Source organism: Myotis nattereri (genome assembly GCF_964212035.1).
Source record: "Myotis nattereri genome assembly, chromosome: 13".
Taxonomy (NCBI): domain Eukaryota; kingdom Metazoa; phylum Chordata; class Mammalia; order Chiroptera; family Vespertilionidae; genus Myotis; species Myotis nattereri.
In genome coordinates, this window is record NC_138088.1 from 6,066,997 (window position 1) to 6,084,381 (window position 17,385).

The 17,385-nt window shown below is 39.8% G+C and overlaps 1 protein-coding gene across 1 annotated transcript in view; it reads right to left on the reverse strand.

The window, feature by feature from the left end:
* Window positions 1-220: 220 nt before the first annotated feature.
* The window catches only part of PARG (poly(ADP-ribose) glycohydrolase), a 182,971-nt gene continuing 165,806 nt past the window's right edge, over window positions 221-17,385 (reverse strand). The window contains exons 16-18 of the mRNA XM_081104551.1: window positions 16,956-17,061; window positions 2,204-2,332; window positions 221-1,419 (exon numbers count right to left, since the gene is read on the reverse strand). Of these exons, the coding sequence (XP_080960677.1) occupies window positions 1,265-1,419; window positions 2,204-2,332; window positions 16,956-17,061 (390 nt within the window). The 3' untranslated portion in view covers window positions 221-1,264. The remainder of the gene's footprint in view (window positions 1,420-2,203; window positions 2,333-16,955; window positions 17,062-17,385) is intronic.

Here is a 17,385-nt window from a genome sequence, read left to right on the forward strand (position 1 = left end):
GCTTTTCCTGACACTGACTATAAACCAGAACTTCTAAGGTATGGTTTACAATTATTTTAGAAACTGAAATAAATGCTTTTGTGATTAAACTCTACTCTCCATTAACACAGAATTGGTATTGGTTTTTACTTGAAACCTTCAAAAGACATTATTAGTTTGTTGCCAGTTTTAAAGGGTCACAACTGTTAGATTTGAAACAGAGGCCCTGATAAAGCTTAAACAGAATCCTTTTCCACAACTCCAGTTTTATTTAGACTTTATGTGGTTGCACAGACACACTTAGAGAAGATATATTTATATTACATATAAATATAGATAATGAGAGTTTCTGACAAATGATTGCTAATGAAAATTTATTAACCATATAACCTTGAATACCAGAGAAACTTCAATATGAACAAATCAGCATTAAGTTCCCAGTTCATAAACTTTGGTTGTATGATGATGCCTTAAGCACCAAGGAACAAACAATAATCCTAATTTAAAAAGAAAAAAAAATCCTAAGAAACAAAAAATCCTTCAACTCTCTTGAATCTAGTTTTTTTTAAACATCATTTGGGGAAATTCTCTCTTATTCTACCTTTTTTTCCATCTTGGTCAGTTTCTATAACCATTATCAATAAAAATTGATGAGGGAAAAAAGGACAGAAAAACTATAACAGATAAAGATGATGTCTCAAAATAGGTATTTCTGGAAATTATTCTGTCTTAAATACAAAATTGTTTTAACTTAGGAGATTTGAATTATATAACATGAATGAAAAAAGCCCAGCTCTTAGTTTTCTAAAGTCAAAATCGCAGACAATGTAATCTTAACAAGAGCGGGGAGGAGAGGCCCCTGGAGAGAGCTTTAGCAGACCCAGCTGAAGAGATTCGTGGACTGCAACTTCTTCCCTGGCGCTACTGGGTCTGTGGTACAGAGGCCATTGGTATAATACACAGGCATCAAAAAAGAGACCTGATGGGATGAGCCCAACCTTTCATGGGACTTCCCAAGAAATCTGACAGGCAAAAGGAAGAACAATCAGAGTGGAGATTGAAACAGGAAAAGTGAAAAAAATATATATCTAAGTTTACACAAGTCCAGATGGAGGGGACTTGGATGTACAAACTGACAACTGCATACGCGGAGAAGGGATGGCATCCTTGCACACAAGTGTGGATTATACACACATTCTATTAAGTCAGTTCATATATTACACCTGACAATTCACACAGGATGTTTCTGCGAGGAGGTGGAAGGAGGTTCTAGTCACTCCGCTCCTCAGGCCCCAGTCCTTTGTCCTGGCTGGTTGGTGGTCTCCACACAGGACTCAACGGCCTGGTATATGAATGGGTAAAGCTTCATGTCTGGTCCGGGAGTGGAACAGTTTCTACATTCTTCATTGTAATAACGCAGCAACAGCTTATATACTTCTCCTGGGGAGTAAAGGGCAAGACCAATTTGTACATTAAGGTATATAGATGGATGAAACTACTAAACAACACTCAGTTTTATCTTAACATATGTTTAAATTTGAAAATAAAGTATGAATTTCATATGCCTGGAAGGCTTTCCTGACATAAAGATAAAAATTTAAAAAATACCTTAAAGAAACTATTTATTAGCTCATGATTCCAACAGGCTATATACAGGGTGGGGCAAAAGTAAGTTTACAGTTGTGGGTACATGAAACAGAGTTCATTCTTGTATTGTTATGTATTAATTACTGTGCTATTTTCCATCCAAACAACTGTAAACTACTTTGCCTCCGTGTGTCGCACATTATCCACGCATCCGTTGGGAGTCTGCAGCAGCTCTGATTCTGCACTGGGCTCCCACGGCAGCAAGGCCTCTCCTGTCCAGCGGAAACACTAGGTGAGCAAGCTGGCATGTCTGCTAAGCAGAGCTCAGAACGAGGCTTCTTAGGATTGAACTTGCCCCCTACGCTTCCTTCCTTTAGTTTTCTGTATACACAAACATCAAAGTGGACACTACCCCAGCTTCTTAGCCTTTACTTTAATAAGATGATATACCCTTTCAAAACTGTGAATGACACTTTGCCAGAAAACAATGATCCCACCAATGACGCCTCTCTAAAACTTTGCTTCCCCTCCTCAAAAATCACACTTGATTTTTTTCTTATTCACTGTGATCCATCCAGATTTGGCAGGTGCTCCTCCTAAATCCATTGGATAGCAGTGTCAAGACTCTCCTACTTACCAACAGTCAGTTTCCTTTCGGTAAGAAAAGTGTGCATGCTGTAAATGTCTCTCATCAATTCCGAGTCCCCAAAGGTGAAATAAACCACATCCCGCTCAGCTACAGCAGCTGCCAGTATCTGTATTAAGGCTGTGGCAAGAGAGGAAATACAGCTATATTATGACACTTCCATGAAGACACTGTTAGTTCTTTCAACCAGCTAAATTATAGCTGGTGTGCCTGAGAGGAATCTTGCATTAAAAGATTTATAAACCCGATAGACACATTAGAAATGGCAAATACAGGGTGGGCATAAATCATCTACTTGTGTGACTGTTCAGACCTGCTGCCGAGACTAGCATTAAGCCACAGAATTCCCATCAAGCACCTTTGTGGGAAGACAAAGGAAGGGGCATTTTGAGGCAGCAGAGCTAAGGCACTAAGGTGGTATTTCTTCTTGCTTATACTAATCTGGAACTAAATTTTTTGTGTTTGCTTACCTGATTATTTTGTCTCATTACACAGCCACTGGTCTTTGTACCACAGGAGTCTCTGTGATTTTCCTTGACCAGTATACTTGGGAGGCTGCAATGCTCTCATTAACCCGCAGCAAGCATCTCACCCCTCCTGCACTCCCACCCCTACCCAATCACCGCAGCCTGGAGCGATTGCTACTGAGAACACTGGACATAACTCTGTGTGCTGGGACGGGAAATCACTCAGACCCACTGTCTCCAGGAATCAAAGTTACAAATCACTGAGACTCAAGGACGTTTCCAAAAATTAAGTTTCTTGTAATCTTCATCTCAATAGACAAAATTTAATTTAAATAATAACAACAAAACTGAACACAGGTATAATAAATGCCCTTTTCTAGTTATATATCTTTTTCCTTAAAAAAAAAAAAGGTGGAAATAAAACTAAAAGTTTTAGTATGGTTTTGAATTTTGAGAGCATGTTAATATTATACACTTCAAAAAATAAAATTAAAACAGTAAGAATGGAGCCCTAGATGGTTTTCTCAGTGGTTAGAGCATCGGCCTGTGGACTGAAGGGTCCCTGGTTCTATTCCAGTCAAGAGCACATGCCCAGGTTGTGGCCTCAATCCCCAGTGGGGGTAGGGGAGGGCACGTGCATGTGGGAGGCAGCTGATCAATGATTCTCTCTCCTCAGTGATGTTTCTAACTCTCTCTCCCTCTCCCTTCCTCTCTGAAATCAATAAAAATAATTTAAAAAAATCAAACCCAGAAAGAATGAGAATGATGCCCTAGCCAGTTTGTCTCAGTGGTTAGAGCGCCGGTCTGTGGAGTGAAGGGTCTTAGGTTCTACTCTGGTCAAGGGCACGTCATACCCCGGTTGCAGGCTCACCGACGGGTGCCAGATGCCGAGCTCACAGGTGGCGAACGTAGCTGCAGCGGCACAAGACTCTCCCACAGACACTCCCGCTGGCGTTCCTCCCGCATCGGGACTGGGATCAGGACTGGCATTGGGACGGATAGGGACTGACTGGGGTGTGTGTGTGGGAGGCGACCAATCAATGTGCCCCTCTCACATCAATGTTTCTCTCTCTCTCTGTCTCTCCCTTCCATTTTCTCTAAAAAACCAATGGAAAAAATATCCTCGGGTGAGGATTAACAAACAAAAAGAATGGGAATGAGGAGAAACCTATAATGGAAAGCAAATGAAGACAAATGTGCCAAATTTTATTTCAAAAGAATAACATAACTACACCGAAGGGAAAGGAAAAAGGAAGGATGAAAGAAAGAGCTAATGTAACTTATGAACACAATATTTGACTAATATACCCTCAGTATTGGGCATGAAGGAAAGAATCACAAACTCCCCACTCTTTTTACTAGGTTTGCTTACCATAGTGGTACAGGCAAAGCAATTCTGAAAGTATTTTAGATACATTTCAGGATTGAGCAAATGAGTAAATGTTGATACTGTTGGGAGCTGGGGTTCTCTCTAGTGGGAAAAGACAAATAACTCTGGGAGGAGATACATTGCAATGGAAGACACCGGTATGTGCTCATGACATCCCCAATATATATATGTGTGTGTGTGTGTGTGTGTGTGTGTGTGTGTGTGTGTGTGCGTGTGTGTGTGTGTGTGAGAGAGAGAGAGAGAGAGAGAGAGAGAGAGAGAGAGAGAGAGAAAGAGAAAATCTCCTACTTTGCTGAAAAAGTCTAAAAGAAGACATCCCAGTAGCAATGAGCATACCTAGTGCCCACATCTTGGTATCTAACACCATTCCCCCTAAAAGGAGCAGGACTCCTAAGGGAAATGCCTGATTCCACAATAGGGACAGGACAGGTACAAGATGAGTTCAAAATATTTTTCTACACCAGAAAGTAAGGATATGTTAAAAAAAAATGGTGGGAGAAAAAATTGGTGGGAATGTGTCACATGGATACAGGGACCAATTTGAAGAAGCTCCCACTAGCCAAATCTGGAAGCTAAGTACCAAAATATTAAGTACAGTAATAAATTACAAACTACTGAAAAAATATGAATTGCTGAGTCCACACTGATAATACACAATAAACAGAGAAGAGGAAGGAGAGCTCTTGCTCAGGAGAAAGCCAAAGACTAATAATCAGTAAGTTGGAGAGACCGCTAGAATGAGATAATCCTTTTTTTGCAACCATCATGGCAAAGACTGGATCCAGCAAAAATCATTAAAGGACACTAAATCTACGGTAAATTTTGTCTTCAAGTGTCTTATTAGCTACAAGAAAGGAAAAAAAAATCCAAAACCTACACAGTGGAGAGATTAGACAACATCTTTACTGGATGATCAAAATTAACATCACCAGTGGGGTCAGATGGCCATCATGTGCCTTAGACACTATCACCTGTGCAATGCTCTGAGCATGCAGAGACTCAAGCTAATCACGAGCAAACAGCAAACAAATCCAAGGAACACTGTATTCTTAAAACATGTCGATGACAGAGAAGACAAAGAGAGCTGTGGAAACGCTCCATATTCAAAAGGAGGCTACAAGTCATGAGAATTAAATGTAATATCTGTCTCCAGACCCTGTACTGAAGGGCAAAACGGCCACTTGACAAAACTGGAACATAGATGATATAGTAGATAAAAGTATTCAATCAAGGCATAATTATGAAATTAATAACTATAATGTGTTTTATATAAAAACTAGAGGCCCGGTGCATGAAATTCGTGCACTTGGGGGGTGGGGGGAGTCCCTCAGCCTCACCTGTGCCCTCTCGCAGTCTGGGAGCCCTCAGGGGATGTTCGACTGCTGGCTTAGTCCCACAAGGAGCGGGCCTAAGCCGGCAGTCAGACATCCTTAGCACTGCTGCAGAGGTGGGAGAGGCTCCCGCCACCACTGCTGCACTGGCCAGCCATGAGCCCGTGTCTGGCTGAGTGGCGTACACCCTGTGGGAGGGCACTGACCACCAAAGGGCAGTTCCTGCATTGACTATCTGTCCCCTGGTGTCAGTGAGCATCTTAGCGACCAGTCGCTCGGCCGTTTGGTTGATCTGCATATTAGCCTTTTATTATATAGGGTATTTTATTCTTTTTTTAAAAAAAATTTTTTTATTGATTTTTTACAGAGAGGAAGGGAGAGGGATAGAGTTAGAAACATCGATGAGAGAGAAACATTGATCAGCTGCCTCCTGCACACCCCCTATTGGGGATGTGCCCTCAACCCAGGTACATGCCCTTGATCGGAATCAAACCTGGGACCTTTTAGTCCGCAGGCTGACGCTCTATCCACTGAGCCAAACCGGTTAGGGCAGGATATTTTATTCTTTTAAATAGATAGATAGATAGATAGATAGATAGATAGATAGATAGATTTCAGAGAGGAAGAAGGAGAAAGGGAGATAGAAACATCAATGATGAGAGAGAATCATTGTTTGGCTGCTTCCTGCACACCCCACCCTGGGGATTGAGCCTGCAACCTGGGCATGTGCCCTAGACCGGAATTGAACCCAAGAACCCTTCAGTCCACAGGCTGATGATCTATTCACTGAGCCAAACTGGCTAGGACAGAAAATATTTTATTCTTAGGAAGCACAAACTAAATATTTAAGAAAAGGGGCACAATGTACATAACAAGCTCAAATGATTCAGAAAAAAATTATATGTGTGTACATATATGCATGCATATATACACACACATATGTATGTATATACACACACACAGAGAAGTGTGTGTGTATAATTTTACTTTTTGTAACTTTTATGAATTCAAAATTATTTTCAAGTAAAAAGTTTTAAAAATTAAATAGGAAGGAAAAATATTTTTAAGTTAAACTAGTAAATTTGATATACTGAGTTTCCCCAGATTTGAGAAAGAATATAAGACACTATACTACAGGCAAGATTCTAAAATACCAAAGTATTTTCTAATTTCCAAACTAATATTTATTGAGTATCCACAACATGACTAGGCCTCATTAATCTCACAGTACTGAAAGCAATTAATCTCAAAATAGAAATGTTTTAATTAAAACTGCTCAACCAACTTGTGCATACATTAAAGCTTCAATACACTCAATTTCAAAAGGGTCCTAATTAACCTTAACTACACATAAAAATGGAAACTAATGAATTGTCATCTTCCTCTACCAAGAGGTATCACTTCTTACCTCTTAATTTGAATGAGAATTTAGCTTTAAGTATTTCCTATTTAAAACAGAGAGAGGCTGGCCGTGTGGCTCAGTGATTGAGCATCGACCTATGGACCAGGAGGTCACCCTTCAATTCCCGGTCAGGCCATATACCTAGGTTGCAGGCTCCATCCCCAGTAGGGGGAGTGCAGGAGGCAGCCAATCAATGTTTCTCTCTCACACTGATGTCTCTCTCTCTCTCTCTCTCTCTCTCTCTCTCTCTCTCTCTCTCTTCCTCTCCCTCCCCCTTCCTCGCTCTAAAATCAATTTAAAAAATGCTTCACAGGCCATTTTTCCCCAGTGGACAGGCTCTTAGAGATAAGCCTGACAGAGCTACCAAAAGGAGGCCAGTTTCTAATAAGAGACACCAAGTCACATTACGTTCTTGAATTCACATCTATTTCTATTTGGGTGCCCACTGTGACATAAACATGTGTTAGACAAGTTGGGTCTGGAGATAGGAGCCCTAGTTCAGCCCTCACCCTTCTCTACCGATCAGCTCTATGACTTTCACCAAGTCAACTCTCTTTCCAGCATTTTCCTCAGCTATGCAATGGAGGGCAGATCCCTAAAGACTCTGAGTGTAGAATTCCATAATCTCTGCTACAATTTTTCTCCTTTCATTGGCTATTAGACTACACATTCACAAATAAATTTTTCAGAAATATACATTACTCTTGACCTGAGATGCATCAGTAATCACTAACAAAATATTATTTTAAACAGAATTGTCTTTAGGCCCCACTAGGCACAACATCCCCAAGGCGTTCGTAAATTGAGAGAATTGTGTTCTCGGAGTGAAGTGAACTCTCTTGCCTCACAAGTCTAATAGGATATGTGGACTGACTCCAAGTGTGATATAAAAGCATCAAATTCTAACTTCAAGCACAAGTAGGTGCCAAAATAATCATTTAAATTAACCTGCAGGGAGCTTGGTTTTAATTTTCTTTTTGGCATCGATGTTAAGCTATGAAAGAAGTTCAAATAAGTATAACATAAAAAACCACAATTCACAGTGTCCTCCTGCATCAGATGAACCAAATAAAAATTGAGTAAAATGATGGATATTCATACCTAGGTGTGGGTTGTAATATCAGCATGCAACATTAGTAACACCTGCTAACACTGAGCTCCTACCTCATAGCATGTTGGACGGTAAGCACAAACTCAAGATTTATAATGATTAACTCACTTAATCCTTACAAAAACCAAATAAGGTAAATATCAGTATCATCTCCATTTTGAAAATAAGGAAATATAGCCACCAAAGGTTAAGTAATTTGTTTAAAGTCATACAGCCAAAAAGGAGTGGAATGAGAGTCGACCCTGGCAGTCCGACTGAAAACCTCCCGCCCTCACACACTATGCTGCAAAGCTGCCCTGTCATTCTGGTCTACTCCAAGCAAATTTACCAAATGTCAGTCAGGAGAATTGCCTCAAATTGTTTGTTTACATTATTTAAATGCCTGCTGGCAAGCAGGCTGAAATAGCATCGATGTGCAAGTACTGCTACTGACGTCCTTCTCATTAACCCCAGCTGTTTTGTTAGCTCACGTGCTCGCTCATCTGAAAAGCTACCAGCCCACAGGCTTCGGCTTACGCTCCCAGGCCAGCTCCTATTCTCTAACTGGTCTTGTCCTCTGGTGCGGTTCTTAAGATTTTTCATCTTGACACCACCTGCCCCCTCCACCCCCCCGCCCAAGCCCCCAAAGGACATAACTAAAGGCTCAATTGTTGGTCCTTTCATCTGCTTTAAAAGCTCTCTCTCTACAAGAATTCAACCACCATCTCTAGAATGCCATCTCCAAATCTAGATCCAGATACAGAGTTTGGCCAATAAAGTAATAGCAAGAGCACAGACACTGGGCTCTTGGGCATCAATCCCGCTTTGAATCTCAGCACTGCCACTTGATATCTTTGTGACCACAGGCTAGTTACTTACTTCTCTATTCCTTAGTTATCACACCTCTAAAGCGACAAATAAACCTACTGAATAGGCTGATATGAACTAATGTAAGAAAAGCGCTTAGTACAATTCCTGGAACACAAAATACATTCAACATGTTTAACAACAACAACAACAACAACAACAAGAACATATACTGGTTTTTGAGGATGACAGGCCAAATCTGAATGTGGCTCTGACATTTACTAGCTGTCTCTCTTTGAACAGTTTCTTAGCCTCTCTAAAAACTGGTCTCCTCATCTTAAAAATGAGGCTACAAGCTGAAGGGTAACTATTCAAATTAAAGAACAGAATGCAGCATTTCTTAAACCTGCCTGATTGTCAGCAACTCCCGGAGTGAAAAAAAAAATCCAAAAGGCATTTTCCGGATTCACTAACTCAGTGGCATCTTCCAGGTGCTCATAACAACTATTCCGCTACCTCTAGTCACTATGAATGCAGTTATCATACAAGACCCCATCGTAGGCCCGGATCCATAGAAGAGAACAATGCAGAAAGATTAAGAAAGGAATGCCTATCAAGTGTGTAGGTGCAAGGCTGTGAGATAAATGGAGATGTGTTCTGACAAAAGATAACAAAGAGAAGAGGAACCTGTGGTAGACAAACCGGGGTGACCTGGCCCATAATTCTATTTTTCTACCTTCCATGTCTAAGTAGGCACCCCTTTCCCACTTCCACAACCAGACCTCCCACAAACGCCAGCCAAAGGGATAGGCAGGCCAACCACAGCATGGTAGCAAATGATTTATCAGCATTGTCCTGGTTCCAACCTTTTCTAGAATATTGGTTTTTCTGGAGTTTAGCTAGCTTGATTCCAAAATAGCAAAATAACTAGTAAAGATATCATTTAGGTTTGATATAAATGGGATATAAATTATGAAAGAAAACAAATTTATATACATTTCTATAAGCTCAGAAAACTTTTTGTTTAATATATATATATATATCTCAACTGGATATCCTCTTAACGTCATTAGGGGATGTGTTCAGTGTTTAATGACTCCCTGATTACAATGATTTGGTCCAAGGGAGGGGAAGCTGATCCAAGTTGGTCAAATTAGAATATTTCCACAGAATTTTTAATTAAAGGAGTCCCCTTTACCTTAGGGACTCAACTGCAATACTGCAGGCCTGGCACTATTTGGTCACGGCTCCTGCCATGTGGAGATGACCAATGCAAGAGGAGAAGGAGGCCCATCATCTTTAAACAACACACACGAAAGGAAGCACCTGATCTCAGGATGCCAGCTCTGCACTGCCTCTCAGCCACATCAGCCAATAAAATTCCCTCTCCTACTTCAGTGATAAGGTACACGAGTGTCTTTTGTAACTGAAAGAACCCTAACACAGAACTATTTTGCAGGGTGGGGGAGTGGGGTGGGTGAGAAAGGGGGATTTTTGTGGAATAGTTAGCACTAGAGTGGAGTCTTAAAGAAAAAGAAGAAATTAGCCAGATATAGACAGTTTAAAAATATGCAAAATGGAAAAAACTGGGCAAAACTGTAATCTAACGAAAGGCACACAGAGGTTGTTGAATAAGTTTGTTAAATAGAAATATTGTATTTGCAAGTCACTTTTGGGTAGTGAAAGTCAACATCAAGATATATTTTAATTATGCTAAACTAGCAAAGGCATAGTCTCCCAAAAGTTAGGTAATACAATATGGAGACATAAAAAATAAACACTGAAGGAAATGAAAAAAGAAATAGACAAAAACACAATAAAACAAAAAGAACTTTAGTCACCACTCTACTGTTCTTGCTGCACTCAATCCCTTCACAAAGCAAAGCAACGAAATTAGAATGATAAAGGTCTGATCTAATGGTATAGATAAGTGCTACACTATTCAGAGGCAACTTTCAACTGCCAACATAATATCTGCAACAACTGACTATGTTAGGCCACAAAGAAAAGCTCAAAACTCTGCAAAAAGTAGAAATAATATTATCTACATCTTTGAATACCATGCAATAAATCTGAAATAAGGGATAAAAGAAACATTAAAAAACACAACAACCATTTAGAAAGGGTTTTAAATTACCTCCTAAAAATCTCATGGGTGCCAGGTGGTACACTTAGGGCAGGAGCCCTCTCCACAGTCTCCACTGAGATGAGATAAATAAAGCATCAAAAAACCACATTGCTTCCACCTTAATAATGAGAAAAGGCCAAGTGAGCTACAGAATCCTAACTTTTTCTGAGTCTACCAGGGAGCCGAGTTTGCAAAGTAACTGAAGTATGACAAGCTCCTTTCAAGACAAGATGAGACACAGATAGTATAATTGCTGAAAGAGCACAGAAAAAAAGAGGTGGCCACCATAGAAATGGGTAAGAATAAATCAGTTAAAACTAACAAAATGTTAAAAGTCAAGTATGGACTGAGGGGTCACTTTGGAACAGCTAGGAGCCCCCAAAATAAGAAGAGTTCACGGTCACTCAGAGCGTTTCCGCAGGGTGCTCAGAAAGATGGGGGATCAGGGGGAGGACAGAGTGCCCCTTTGGTCGCACCGGTGTGCAGGAGGCCACTGGCTGCTGCCGGGGGACAGACACCGAGCCTTTATTCTTGTATTATTATTTATTAATTATTGTATTCAAGCAAATGATTCGATGATTATTGAAGCAAATACAGGGGAGGGAATGATCAAAAATTCGCTCCAGCCCTAGCTGGTTTGGCTCAGTGGATAGAGCATCAGCCTGCGGACAGAAGGGGTCCTGGGTTCGATTCCAGACAAGGAATCTCTCTTCCCCATGTCCCTTCTTTCCTATCCTCTGGTTGCCTGGGGGCAGAAAGTTGTTAATAAGTGCTTGTTGAATGAGTAAATATGTGAAAAATATTCTCTTATTAGCTATAAATATATGACAGCAGTTCAAAATTGTCTTTATAAATTGTAAAACTCATATACAATTGGACAACACACATATTAAAAACACTTTTGCCTTATTTCTAAGAGAAATACAAGTTTAAGGATTTACATATCCCCCTCCCCCCCCCCCCCCCCCCCCGTTTTCCCTCCTTTCTCTTGTAAGGTAGGGAGAGCACCTGATAGGTCAGAAGAGACTTCATGAGAGGGTGAGTGAGACCTAGGGACCGCTAAGGATGGCAGCAGAGAATGTTAACATTGGCCTGTGTTTAACTGCTCTCAGGGGGTTTTAGCTCCCAAATTTGTGTCATCTATCAATACTCTGAATTGGATGAGAACCTCTAATTCTTTATGTACCTGCTGTATCTCCCTAACATGAGTTCATTAGCAAACATCTTTCTTGGTGCTCTCCTCCCTTGGAGATTAATCTAGGATTTACATGCCCCTTTGCTCATGTCTGTGATGTGACCAATGAGAAGGTGGGCTTATAAAAGAGGAGCTTATACTATTCTGATGGCTGACTTGTAAAAATTGTAATATGATTGACCTATAACATTATATTAGTTTTAGGTATACAACATAATGTTTCGATATTTGTATATATTGAGAAATAAATGATCACCACTGTAAGTATAGTTAACATTCACCTCCATACATAGTTACAAAAATTTATTTTCTTGTGATGAGAACTTTCAAAATCTACTCTTTTAGCAACTTTGAAATATACAATACAGTATTATTAACTATAGTTGTTATGCTGTACATTGTAGCTCCATAGTTTATTTATTTTATAACTGAAAGTTGGTACCCTTTTAAAAAAATACATATTTTTATTGATTTCAGAGAGGAAGGGAGAGGGAGAGAGAGATAGAAACATCAATGATGTGAGAGAATCACTGATCAGCTGCCTCCTGAACAGCCCCTACTGGGGATCCAGCCCACAACCCATGTGCCCTGACCGTGAATTGAACCATGACCTCCTAGTTCATAGGTCAATGCTCAACCACTGAGCCGCACTGGCCAGGCATGGAAGTTGGTACCTTTTGACCCTCTTTAGCAGTTTCAACCCCCACTCCCACTTCTGGCAACCACCAATCTATTCTTTGTATGTATGAATCTATGAGTGTTTTTTTGTTTTGTTTTTAGATTCCACATATAAGATCATATGCCATTTGTTTTTTTTCTATCTCACTTATTTCACTTAGCATAATGCCCTCAAGACCCATCTATGTTGTCAGAAATTTTTTTTGTTACAAAACCAATGTATAGGAGAGGCAAAAGTAGGTTTACAATTGTTTGTATGGAAAAGAATACAATAATTAATAAATAATAATACAAGAATAAACTGTGTTTTGCATCCCCATAATTATAAACGTACTTTTGGCCCACCCTATATGCTCACAACAGAAAAATACAGATTGAAAAGAAAAATAACATCTATATCACATAGTTAGAGACAATTAAGTTAATCTTCTTTTTTAAATTTTATTGATTTTTTTACAGAAAGGAAGGGAGAGGGATAGAGAGTTAGAAACATCGATGAGAGAGAAACATCGATCAGCTGCCTCCTGCACACCTCCCACTGAGGATGTGCCCGCAACCAAGGTACATGACCTTGACCGGAATCGAAGCTGGGACCTTTCTGTCCGCAGGCCAACGCTCTATCCACTGAGCCAAACTGGTTAGGGCTAATTAAGTTAATCTTCTCATACAGATAAACATAGAGAATCTCAAATTTGTGTATCATACTTGATGCTCATAGTTTAATTTAAAAAGTGATTTATATTACATATACGGTGCATTTCCCCCCAATTTGGCAGATTCCAAAAGAATCCTTCCATGTCATCAGTTATATTTCAGCAATAGATAATAATGGCTGCATATATTTCATTGCATAGATGTACCATAATTTATTTCTTTTCAAAATTAGTTTTAGTAAATAATCCCTCACTGAAGGACACTATGATTACTTCTAATTTTCTTTAATGATTATTCAAGCAAATAAAGGGGAGGGAATGATTTAAAAAAATTGCTCCAGCCCTAGCTGGTTCTGCTCAGTGGATAGAGCATCGGCTTGCGGACAGAAGGGTCCTAGGTTCGATACCAGACAAGGGCACATGCCTGGGTTGCAGGCTCGATCCCCAATAGGAGGTGTGTAGGAGACAGGCAATCAATGATTCTCTCTCATCATTGATGTTTCTATCTCTCTCTCCCTTCCTCTCTGAAATCAATAAAAATATATTTTTTAAAGTCACTCCAAAGTTTTAAATCTCGATAATTGAGAAAATGAATTACATAATGAAAATCTTTAAATACTATACTTGATAGTCACCAGCAGAAGCAATCTGCAGTCTGAAAAGCTTTATGCCATAAAGAAAGAAATGGAAGAAACACATTTATAAAGCTTCCTAAATGGTCCAGCACAAACGACCAAGGCTTATGGCAGACGTGGCTTCTGGATTGATGATACAAATGCACTCATTCATTTCACTTCAAAGAAAAACAGAAAAAAAGTGTCTGTCATAAGATCAATAAGTCCAGAGTGAAAAACAGGTTTCCTCAAATTCAGGATGATAAAGAATTTCATAAAATAAAACCCAGAAATTTTCTTCTATAGACTTCAAAACACTGAAAATAACATGAAATTTTTGAGTTGAAGAAAATGTGGGCAAAAGTCTTTAGAATAAAAAAATAGATTTTTCTAAATACATCACAAAACTGCAAACATGTACAAATTAACTTCATATGACAACAACCCAACAGGCTGAAAATAAGTGGAAAAAAACTAAGAAAAATACCTGCAACATATGACAGTCAAATAATTAATATTTCTTAATATAGAAAGAGCAAATGAAAAATCAAAATAACTCCTAACAAGCTAAATGGGCAGAAGACATGAAAAAGCAATTCACAAAATAAATAAAAATGACCAATAAACACATGAAATAAGTTGAATTTCAGAGAAATTAAAACGATTGACAATCTCATCTTTGTGAGCATGCCTGTGCAAAGGAAGACAAAGTAATTCAGAAGGAAATTTGCAATAAGTATAAAAATATAAAATACAAACATCTTTTGAGTCATTAATCTTACTTCTAGGAATTAACCATAATATAACAATTATATGTAGCATATATAATTATATACTGCGGTATTGCTTTTCATATAAGATAAAGAAAATAAATCAACTGTGTACAATGGAGAATTGATTAAATAAATTAAGTATATAGGTACATACAACAGACAAGTATTTAGCTACAAAAAATGTCAACAGCAGGTCTACATTTGTTGGTGTTGAAAGCCATCCATGAGACTGTAATGTTTTTAAAATGAGGTAGTTTAGAGCATAGACTATATGGTGTGATCTTATTAATGTCAAATGGTTACATAGATTATTACATAGAAATATCTGAAAGGGTGGTCACCAAAATGTTAACAGTAAATCCTGGTGATTTTCACAAACATCAGGATAATTTTCTGAATTTAAAATATAATAATAAGTGTGTTTTTTAAAAAAGTATATTTTTATTGATATCAGAGAGGAAGGGAGAGGGAGAGAGAGAGAAACATCAATGATGAAGAGAGAATCATTGATTGGCTGCCTCCTGCATGCCCCCTACTGCAGATCCAGCCCACAACCCTGGCATGTGCCCTTGACTGGAATCAAACCCGGGACCCTCCAGTCAACAGGCTGACACTCTATCCACTGAGCCAAACCAGCTAGGGCATAAATGTGTGATTTTTTATAAAAATAAGAGACTCATTTATGACAGCTCAACTCTTTTACTCCCAACAAGATGGATTTTGTCTCTCTCCCCTTTGGCCATCAAGGCCAGCTGGCCATTTAGTGTTTGCTTTGTTTTCTTGTTAACTTGATAAATGTAGTAGAACAAAGACTCTGCCTGGCCTTGGTCCTGGGTTCGTAGCAGAAGCTTCAGAAGCCCTGGGAATTTCCTGAGTGACAGTATCTTTGCTATGAGGTGATTCCTATTGGGCCCCGAGATAGCTTCAGCATTGGGACTTTCAGCCTTTGAACTTCAGGGAGTAAACAGAGGGTTGAAAATGATGTGGCCAATGTCCCAATCGATGATGCCCATGGAGGAAGCCTCAATAAAAACTTTGGACACCAAAGGTCCGCGGAGCTTGCTGGCTGGCAAACACCTTGATGTGCTGGGAGAGTGCCCCGACACCACAGGGAGCGGGCACGGGAGCTGTGTGTTCTCTCCCAGATCTCACCATTATGTACCCTTTCTAATAAAGTTGTAATAGTGCCCTCCTGGCTCTGTGAGTCACTCTAGTGAACTGTTAGACGAGGGGAATCATGGACACCTCTCAACTTGTAGCCAATTGGTCAGAATTGTGTGTGGCCTGGAGGACACCCACCCCCACCTCAGACATTTGGCTAGAGTCTGAAGTAGGGGTGGTCTTGTGGAGGACTTCGCCCTTATCCTGCGAGGTCTGCACTAACTCCAGGTATTCAGTGTCAGGACTGCACTGCAGCACACCCCGTTGGTTTTGGTGTCAGACCAGTTGAGTTGACAAGACCAGTAACCATCCTAAGTAATGATATAATACTATTTTCTATAACTGATACTTTTGAGAGTAGAGGACATGTCATAATCTGGTAAATGGCCAAAAGCTTTGTTGATCAGGTTTTGTGATTTTTATACACAAACAATAAAATTCAGGAATTGTTTATCTTTCTTGGGTACCCAAATGCCTCCTTATCTATGCCATTCATGCAGCTCTCCCAAGCATTACTCCCATACACTGTGCACCCCTAGTAAAGCACTTATCACTGTGTGCTGCATTTGCCTATGCCTCTCTCATATGCTAAACTGTGAATTCCAAAGCAGGAACCACATATTACCCACTTTTATATTCTCAGAGCCAGCCAGTGCCTGGTCTTGAGCATGGTTTTGAGGCCAGAAACCTCAGTATCTACCTTCCTGTCTGTCTGGGTGATGCCCAATCTTGCTGGGCCAAGAGCACAGCAAATGCCCCATAAGTTTGGTAAATGAATGACTGAGTCAACAAAACAGCTCTGAACACACATAAAAATCACTTCCGTGAAAGAACATGGTAGATCAGAGAAATAAGTAACCTCTGAAGGGAAACAGTAAATAAAAATAAGATTCCTTTAAACACAATAAGAAAAAAGAGGATAGTGTCAAGTATTCTTTTTCTCCTCTCTTAGATCTTTGTGGTCTTTTATTATGATAGAAAATCAGTTTGAAGGACTAACTTTTCTCCCTAGTCAGAATGCTATTATCCTTCTTATAACAACGTGTCCACTCACCTTTTAATCTCGCATCGCCCCCAAAGGCACCGCAGCCCCAGTTTCCCGTGGCCACTGCAGAAAGATTCTCTGAAGAAACCCCAGGACGGAGAAATCCACAGTAAGCCTGCAGGATTAAACAAGTATCAAAGCACATGAGTGACTGGACACCAGCAGTCTTTCTAACTAGATGGACTGGAGCAGTATCCATTAGCAAGCTTACGTTATCTTTCTATTTTTCCTTAGGGGACAAAATAAAGGGAAAAACAAAAAGTTGTGGGATTATACAAGAAAGAGAGTAAGAAATGATTAATTCTAATACTTATTTGCTTTGATGCTGGGCAAATCAAAGCCCTAAAGCCAGGGGTGAGGAACGTCCAACCTGCGGGCCTTACCAGCCCTGCGACACCATGTGCTCGGCCCTCCAAGGCATGAGGGGTGAGTTAATTAA